This window comes from Nannobrachium achirus, assembly GCF_963921795.1.
Source record: "Nannobrachium achirus genome assembly, chromosome: 10".
NCBI lineage: Eukaryota > Metazoa > Chordata > Actinopteri > Myctophiformes > Myctophidae > Nannobrachium > Nannobrachium achirus.
Genome location: NC_137819.1, coordinates 36,903,644 through 36,913,321, shown reverse-complemented (window position 1 = coordinate 36,913,321; position 9,678 = coordinate 36,903,644). Strand labels below are relative to the sequence as shown.

Here is a 9,678-nt window from a genome sequence, read left to right as displayed (position 1 = left end):
ATTATCTGCAGTGGTCAAAAGCTCACCAACCCAGGCATGCTCTCCCTCCTTTGTGTTTGACTAACTTGTAGCTGCACATGAACAATTGTTAATCGGATTTTTATTTTTTCCTACATCAGTGGTTCTCAAACTTGTACATTTCAAGGACCCCCAGTTACAGACTCGTGCTCTGTAATATCGGCCGATACGCAAGTTCAGTTGTGGGAATCGATATCGGGAAGGAAAAAATGGTATTGGTAGTACATCTCTACCATTTTTTATTGAAAGAAAATTACTTTGTTTTTCCCATCATTATTGTAGCGCGCTGTGCAAGTGTCATCATGATAGTAAAAGTCAACAAAATAGAATTTAACTTTAGCTCCCATACATTGTCATGTTAACCTGACTCCACCAGATGGTGGCAGCAGTGCGTACCGCCCTAATGACAGGCCAATATGAGTGGTTGGAGTTGGCATTCCTAGACTGTGATAGACAGACGGCCCCATCCAATCACCTGCTAAAGAACTTGAAAAAATGGCCCGCCCCTTACATCGAGTCTGCCCGAGCAATTCCAGATGGTAAAAGTAGGGCAGTATATGCAGTATGCGCACTACTGCCACCATCTGGCGGAGTCAGGTTATTGTCATGTATCAAAAGAACCAAATTGAGCATAATCAGCATCTGCATTGGAATGATTCTATCCCAAGCTTTTTGTTCGATTGTAAGTGGTTGATCACTGTTCTTTTGTCCATTTCCTGAAATGTGCTGGTTTTGGACATACAAGGTTTCTGCTTGCCATTAACAGATTATGTACTGTATGTCACTTTTCTTCTGTTCCAGAGCCTCGTTGTGGTGTAGCCCTGGTGAGTGAAGGGCGAACTGGCCAATCAGACGTGGAGCGTGGATCTCCGTCACGCCCGCCCCCAAACAATGACAATCCTCCTACAGACAGGGGCGGAGCTGACAGCGAAACAGAGAGTGACACAGACGACCCGTAAGTTATAAACATGTTTTCTACTGGGCCTTATTCATTTATTTTTACCCTAGTCGAGGGCTCTTCCACCATTGACACTATCTTTTCTCATGTTCATGTGTATTTTTAGACAACTTAAAAATCCTCAATACTTAGTATGCTTTGTAGTAACTCTGAGGACCCCCTTGTTGAAGACCCATGCCCTAGGGGGCCTAGTCCATATGTTGTCTTCCTGACAACTGGTACTTTGTTTTCTCACGTGGTACTGTATGTGATGTAGCCACAAGGCAACCCTGTCTGTATGCCAGTCTTCTCATATATAACAATAAGACAGAACCGTACAGAAATGTATTGAATAGCATGGAATAGAGGTAATGCTATTCATCACATATGCATATTTTTTATCACGCCAGTACAGCGCAGTGATTTATCTGTATTCCATTATTCATGAATGAACTCATTGGCTTATTAAAGTGGAACAGCACAAAGTCAACATCCTGAGCCTTTGTTATAGCACCAGTAATGCAGCAGTGGAATTATAACACGACCACTTCAGGCCAACGAGTTCTGCTGCAAACATTCCCACACCTTACAAAAACAGGTGTCCACTTTTTATGGTAGATCATTTATTATTATTATTTATTACTTTGAAGAATGCAAACTTTTTTTTAACATTTTCAATCTATGGAAGATTTTATTCCATTTTCTCTATCAGTAAACAAGGCTGTTTTATATAGTATAATACATTTGGAGATATGTTATGTGATATGATATGTTTGATATCAGTCTTATACAGTTCTCATGAGCTCAGGAGAGTGCATGGCACATTATCAGTAGCGTAAAGTAGCTAAGTAAATGTACTTATGTAATGGACTTAAGTACAATTTTTAGGTATTTGTACTTTACTTATCTCGGATCCAAATATTGTACTTTTACTCCATTACAATTATTTGAAGACTTTAGATATTAGTTACTTAGCAGATATAAATTATAATATCATAAAACATACATGAACCACCCTGTTTTATACCGTGGCTATTTGAAAATAGATGATCTACAAGCTCACAAAGCTTGTAGATCAGCTATGTTCAAACATTTCATACTTTTACTCAAGTACACTACATTTTGAATTCCGGACCATTTCTATATTACAGTATTGATACTTTTACTTAAGTAAAATACGTGATTACTTTTTCCAACCCCTGCACGTTATAAGGTACCTGTCCATTGCGGTTTTGAGCGTGGTACGGTTCGGTGTGGTGGAGAACGGGTTCTGCAGGCGTTTCCACCTCAGTCCGGTTCCGTTCGGTTGTAAGCACGCTGAATTGCACTGATCATGATTGTGAGGTGAGGAATTGCCACTGAGGATCTGGGAGGGTTCAATGACGTGGGTATAATCACTGATTGGTTAAATTAACACGCAGAAGCGTTGTGTTGTTTACCAGCTTCGCCGAGTCTATCAGTAGCTACGTGCATCCTGTCGTCTTCACGGCTTTCTCATTTCTATTTTGGAGTTATAGCAGAACTAATGCAGTGCTCACTGGAGGACACACTGGCTTCACACAGCCAGAAGTGATGGTTCCATTCCTTGTGCTAGACAGGGGTGTTGCACCAAATTCTGGGCCCTGGGTACAAGGATTCACTGCGGGCCCCCCATGACTGTTCTTCGTAGGGGGAGGGGATTTAACCCATTTAGACTGGGAACGCATTATTACGCATTATTCTGTGCTTTAAGTAACTATTGAAAAATAGCAGATTTACAAGCTCACAGTGCGGCACCGAGTGCCGCGCTGTGAGCTTGCAGATCTTTAGTTACAGATGTTCGCTTAAAAAATACATATATTCAAAGATTTGCACACATTTTCACAATTTTTCAAAAATAGCAGACCTACAAGCTCGCAGCGCAGCACTCAGTGCCACGATGTGAGCTTGTATATCTGCTATTTTTCAATAGCTAAAGTATAAAATAATTAAGGCCCCCTCCACCTTGGGCCCTGGTAACTCAGTCCCACTTTTCCCCCCCTTGTGACGCCCCTGGTGCTAGACACCAGGGGAGTGGGTGTAAGCCACAGTTAAAGAAGTACAAATTGGACAGAAGCACCCTTACTTCCGGCCTGATGGGACTCAAATATACTGTGGTTCCCCTGACACATCACTGTGACATCACAGATGACATCATCACAGTGATATCAGATACTCAGAGCAGGGATAACGCCTGACACATCACTGTGACATCACAGGTGACATCACAGTGGTGTGGCTGGTTCAGACAGGGATCTCCATGTATGGGCATAAAAGGGATTGTATGTTGTGATGTCATGGGAACCACTCTAACAGAATCCAATATACTGACTGATATATATAATATATATATTCTCCATTGAGCTCAGTGTTTGGTTAGTTATTACACCGACACTGTTCCCAGGAAATGTCCTCTATAAAATGTAGGCCTAAGCATAAACTCCCTAGCTTACATGGATAGTCCCTTACAGAAGCCAGGAGGAGATAACAGTAATACCCATTCAAGACTGGCGTCTAGCTAAGCTTTGTCCTTTCTCTCCTTTTCTTGTTACAAAAAGATAACCGAAATTCTTTACATTAGAATAGGCCCACTGCTTGTGGCGTATTGCCAACTTTATCATAGGTAGTATACAGTATATTGTTTAACACCAGAGTTTAGATTTAACTAGGGCATGGCTCTAAGGAACTGTCTACTTCACTAAAGTATGAGCATAAGTACAGTATACTTACGTAACCTTTAGCACAGCTAATGTTTGGTTACTGTTGTACTCTGACTTTATTTCGATGCTAAGTAACTGTTTCGTATAACATTCTGAAGTGCAATCTCCAAAAAACTCAGAACCCAATAAGTGCGGTCTGCTGCGGAACTGTCTACTTAACATAGTTTAAGTCTGCGTTGCTCCGCTACATTCATTCGGCACACCATTAAAAAACATTGCGGTCGAGGCACGCGGTTTCTGCGCTGGCTCTCTGCAAATGTAATAAATTGAAAAAGCAAATAGTGCATAGTGTTGCCCCGAGAGTTCGCTTTCCCCTGAACCCTATAGAATTCTCAGCATTCAGATCATATGAGTGCAGCTGGTTTGCATCTGTCGTTGCACTTAAATACATAACTGTAGTTTGTATCGTAAAGGCTCCACAAGAGCATCTGTTCAGTCTTGTCTCTCCAGCGCTCACTTGCTCTTTCCCTCTTTTTGTCTCCTTGTCTGAGCCTACCTCTCCCTCCCTGACTCTCTTCCTCACTTTCGCTCTTTTAAAAAAAAAGAAAATATGTATTTTTTGGCATTTTGTTAAGCTTTATTTCAGATGGTGGACAGTGGTGCTCAAAAAACCTTTTCTTGACAAGGACCCCCATATTCATATGTATTTGGTCGCGGACGCCCATCTGAAAATATTTTGTTACAGGGACCCCTAGAGGCAAATATTTGAATAAAATATGTTTTCTTTACAAAATGTATATATTCAGCTATTTGCTAAATGTTCACAAATGTTTTAGTGCCACACTATGAGCTTTGTATATCTGCTATTTTTGAATATTCCAAAGTATAAAATATGGTTTAAGAGATGTAAAGATTGTGACGCAAAATGACACAGATGCTTTCCCGGGTTTTATGCGTCAATCATTGTTTTTGTTTTTTTGTGGATGTTCATTTTATTGAGGAACAATAAAGATTGTGAGCGTGCTCTCATTCCCCCCCAAATGGTTGTTTCAGTGTGACTCACACTGACACGCAGGGGCGTCACAAGGGGGGGGGAGGGGGGGGGGGGGAGGGGGGGGGGGGAGTGGCACTGAGTTACTAGGGCCCAAAGTGGAGGGGCCTTAATTATTTTATACTTTAGCTATTGAAAAATAGCAGATATACAAGCTCGCAGCGTGGCACTGAGTGCTGTACTGCAAGTTTGTAGACCTGCTATTTTTGAAAAGTCGTGAAAATGTGCGCAAATCTTTGAATAGATGTATTTTTTTAAGCAAACATTTATAACAAAAATCTTGCTTCTGGGGGGCTTCCTGGAACTAAATAGTTTGAGATGGAGGTCTGTGGCCAAATACATATAATTTTGGGGGTCTTTGACATGAAATAGTTTGAGCACCACTGACATAGAAACACACAAAAAAAATCAAGATTTTTCAAAAATAGCAGAACTACAAGCTCGCAGCTCTGCCCTCGGTGCCGTGCTGTGAACTTGTGTATCTGCTATTTTTCAATAGTTAAAGCACAAAATAATGCGTAATAATGCGTTCCCGGTCTAAATGGGTTAAACCCAGGGCCCAGAAATTGCTGCGACACCCCTGCTGACACGGTATAGTGATACTGTGGTTCTTCAGTGCATACTCTCAGGGTCACAGCTGACATATGAAAATACATTCAGCAGAACGAGAGACGGAGAGGAAAGCTAATAGTAGTGTTGTATTGTATGTATGCTGCAGTATAGCATGGTAACAGATTATTCTCTTTCAGCACAGAGGTTTAAAAACTTGTTTTGACACTTTAACCCCGGCAATCCCAATTTGAAATAGTTAATAATGTCATTGTACAATGTAAATGTAGCTAATGATGACTCATTAAACCAGAAAATCGAGAAATGAAAATGAACATTATTAAACAATTACTGTTGCAAGTACAGTCATTTGAAAACAAATGTGGCGGAAAATCTAACATTATTAACTATAGAAAATAGCAGATTGACAAGCTAAAAAAAAGTACGCTATTTTATTCCAATATTTCAATCAATTATTGTCTTCATTTCAGTAAATGTATCATCGAAGTATAAACCGTACACACAGAAAAAGAAGGTAATGGTTGTATCATTTTCCTCTCAAGTTATTATTAAATATATCATACATTTATGTTGGTCTAACTATAGTCCATAACATCTCTATCAGTCTTCCTGGTGTTTCATTCTAAGGAACACACTTAATAAAAGAAAATCTTTAAGGGTAGCACACAAAAAACAAATGAAAGCCTCTATTTGAAAACCAACCGCTATTGTTGAAGCTGTCTGGTGTACTGAATGTCATTATCCTAGTAGTTAGGTTCCTGTACTAGGTTCTGTGTTGATTGGATGTGTGCCCACTGCCCCCTAAAATACAGACCATAAATGTAAGATTAAAAACTGTCCTTGCCTTATATCAGAAGTTCTTGCTGCACTATTACTTAGCCTACACGACTAATGAGATATTTTGAGTACATGACTCAGAGTCAAGGCAAATGCTATCCTCCAGTGAATTAACATTCCTCCTCTTCTTGTAACTTTATCCTTGACTTCTGTAGCAAAACTGGCCAAGGGAAAGATGAATTAGAAGGGTTTAAAGACAGCCTTGACTGTTTGTAGCAGGCAGACTTTCAAGGTTTTTTGACAAGGCGTCTGGACGTGCCTATTCCTGTATTACAGCTATGCTGTGTGTTGTGTGTACATGCACAGTACTGATGGGTTTTCTTGACCTGCGTAGTTGAGAGTAGATGAAAATGTGGTATATTTTTATATCCCTCTGCTATAGCCAGTGATGTAGCAGAGGGTAAACCCACCTTAATTTAGCCTACAGAACATGTTTTATTGGTGAATCTATCCACCTCCACATCAGTGTTCACAAACTTTAAAAACAGTTTGTTGCTTTTTTTCCATCAACCTTCACCCAACAGGGTGCCTGCCCACAGAATGGAAAACTGTAAACGTTGACTTTCATTTAACATTTCCATACTACTGTACTACTTTTTGTGTTATTATGACCTAATATTTTGGTCTGCAAGTATTTGTCATATCCCCAAAAAATGTTCATAGAGAAACGTACTTAAAAGCAGGGTCACTTTAAAATATATATATATATATTATTTCTAGCAGTACTTTCTGTGTCTTTGCTCCAAAGTCTCCAAGACAGATTCACTGAGCCTGTCAATAATGATTGATAATGACTTTGCATTGACAAAAGTTAACCGTTGTTGTCTGGAACAGCCTCCATCCTCTCCTTTAGGTTTCACAAAGTAAACAATCTCTCTTAGCTTCCTGTGTCTGCTGGGAAGTGGGAAGCCAGTTTCACTTCTGTGTGTGTGTGTGTGTGTGTGTGTGTGTGTGTGTGTGTGTGTGTGTGTGTGTGTGTGTGTGTGTGTGTGTGTGTGTGTGTGTGTGTGTGTGTGTGTGTGTGTGTGTGTGTGTGTGTGTGTGTGTGTGTGTGTGTGCATATCTCCATAGGTTCTTCCCAGGTGTGGCCAACGATCCTGCACCCTCCACTGGCCCCATCAAGAGACGCACACAGTCCCTCAGTGCCCTTCCCAAAGACGGAGACAGGAAGGTCAGAAAAACACACAGCCTGTCCCTCTGCACCTTGCAGAGGGACAGTTGAAGGCAGAATGGACAGTCCTTCAGACAGACAGACAGACAGACAGACAGACAGACAGACAGACAGACAGACAATCAGTTAGTCCGATACACTGTTAGTCCATCATACACCCAGTCCGGCAGACATACAGAGAGATACTTAGCTAGTTAGTCAGTGAGTCAGTCAGTCAGTCATTTCCTCAGTGCCTTGGATAGAAACAGAAACTAGACAGTCAGTGAGTTCGATCTTCCCTGGGTGTATTTAGATAAACAGCCAGAGAGGCAGATGGTGTCTCACTGAGTTACAAAACAAAGTAGTCTGTTACGCAACCTGTGTCGCCCACTCGCTCCTTAATTCCTGCTTCATTAACTAACATCCATATTGTCTCTTAAGCGGTAACGTCTGCCCCTCTTTTAACCTTTCGCACTTTTGTTCTCTCTGGCTCTCTTTCTCTGTCTGACTCTGTCTACCACTCAAGCAATTATCCTCTACATCGTGAAGCTGGGTTACGAAATACTAAACTTTTCCAAAGATTTTTCAGTCTTACCGCTTTTGAAAATAACAGCGAGTTGGATGAAAATCACAGCCCATGTGCCCCTGACCGACCGTCACTCATTTAGTGTGACAACCCCAGTGGTGCAGTCAGTCAGTTAACAGCCCCTGCAGACAACATCAAACCTGTTTGATGTTCTCGCCAGTCCTAGTGGGGCGGGCTCTTGTGCCAGCGAGAGTCGGCAGCCAGCTCTTGATTCAAACAAGTCATATCGTCTGCGACCCAGTTACCCAACAAATATGAATGGGCTTCGCTTTTAGCAAATGGCAAAAGGTAGCAGCTTGTTCTCTATTCTCTTTTTTTGAGCGGTGGTCACACCGTCTCCATAGCGTGGCCGTGTGTGTAGGTATGTATGTTTGTTTGTATGTATGTATGTATGTATGTATGTGGGTGGGTGGGTCTGTATGTAGCCTCAAGCCTGTGGTGTAGTACCTTTTCTGACCACACATGTTAAGGGAGGGGCGCTGTTGTTCAGGCCAGGCCAGAACAGGCAAGGCACACTCACACTCACACGCACGCACGCACGCACGCACGCACACACACACACATACACACACACACACACACACACACGCACAGACTCCACCGCTCAGTTCACACGGGTGTGATTTTTTTTTTTACTTTCGCTTGGTGCTCATTATGATGTGCTTCACAGTGATTGGCTACCAAAACAAGGGAAATCGCAGAGACATAGATGTTGGATTCATAGGGATTGGGGAATTGTCACGAGGGGATCCTGAAATGTGTTCCCCAGAGGTTTCCTAGTTGTGTAGTTAGACACCCTTAACGTGGTGTGTGTGGAGTTGTATAATAACATACCAGGCATTAACTGTCTATGCCTCCCTCTGCCCTCCTGCCCTCCGACGTCTCTCCGTCCAGAGGGAGAAGGACCACATCCGTCGGCCCATGAACGCCTTCATGATCTTCAGCAAGCGCCACCGGGCCCTGGTGCACCAGAGGCACCCCAACCAGGACAACCGCACCGTCAGCAAGATTCTGGGAGAGTGGTGGTACGCGCTGGGCCCCAACGAGAAGCAGCAGTACCACGACCTGGCCTTTCAGGTACCACCAAAATGCCACGGACCGGTTTACAGTTGTGCTTGCCATCTCTCTCTCTCTCTTGAGTCCACCAATTTACAATTTAATTTACTTAATCCAGGTACAATAAGCAAGGCAATAGATCAATACGTCAACATCAACATCAATATATCAAATGCATATAAATAGTAATCTAAGAAAAACGTAGGTAGACCAAGCACCTGTTCAGTAAAAACTATAAAAATCAAAAAACATATAAAAAAAAATAATCTAAATTACATGTATTGTCATTGAGGGTAGGCAAGTGCTACACTAAGTGCTATGGCTATGGTGGAGTCTGAAAAGGTGAGTCTTCATACCACAGCGGAAGCTAGGGAGTGAGTCTGCAGTTCTAATTCCTCTCTCTTCTCCTCTCTGTCTCTTTGGGTTCATCCCTGTCGGTTTTTCCCTATCGCTCTCGTCTCAATCTCTGTCTCTCTCTCTCTCTCCAGGTAAAGGAGGCTCATTTCAGAGCCCATCCAGACTGGAAGTGGTGCAATAAGGAACGCAGGAAGTCTCTGTCAGAGGGGCGCGGGACCCCGAAGGAGGCACGGGAGAGGAGTATGTCGGAGAGCACTGGTGCGTGCGATTCCATCATTATACACTATCGTTCAAAATGTGCTTCACAGAGACAATTTGACTGATTGATTCATAGTTTCATCCTCATAAAACACTTGCTTTTGCATTGATAGAAAATACATTAAACCGCCAAATAGAAAATTCAGGAAGAAACCAAAATAACGAATTGTTCCTTCGTGA

General features: G+C 42.1%; 1 protein-coding gene across 5 annotated transcripts in view; it reads left to right on the top strand.

Moving 5' to 3' along the window:
- Positions 1–9,678, top strand: part of cica (capicua transcriptional repressor a) — a 59,358-nt gene that overhangs the window by 23,837 nt on the left and 25,843 nt on the right. For all 5 annotated transcript variants that reach the window (XM_080734859.1, XM_080734860.1, XM_080734857.1 and 2 more), the window contains exons 5-8: positions 820–973; positions 7,163–7,262; positions 8,722–8,904; positions 9,372–9,498. In XM_080734859.1, the coding sequence (XP_080590985.1) occupies positions 820–973; positions 7,163–7,262; positions 8,722–8,904; positions 9,372–9,498 (564 nt within the window). The remainder of the gene's footprint in view (positions 1–819; positions 974–7,162; positions 7,263–8,721; positions 8,905–9,371; positions 9,499–9,678) is intronic.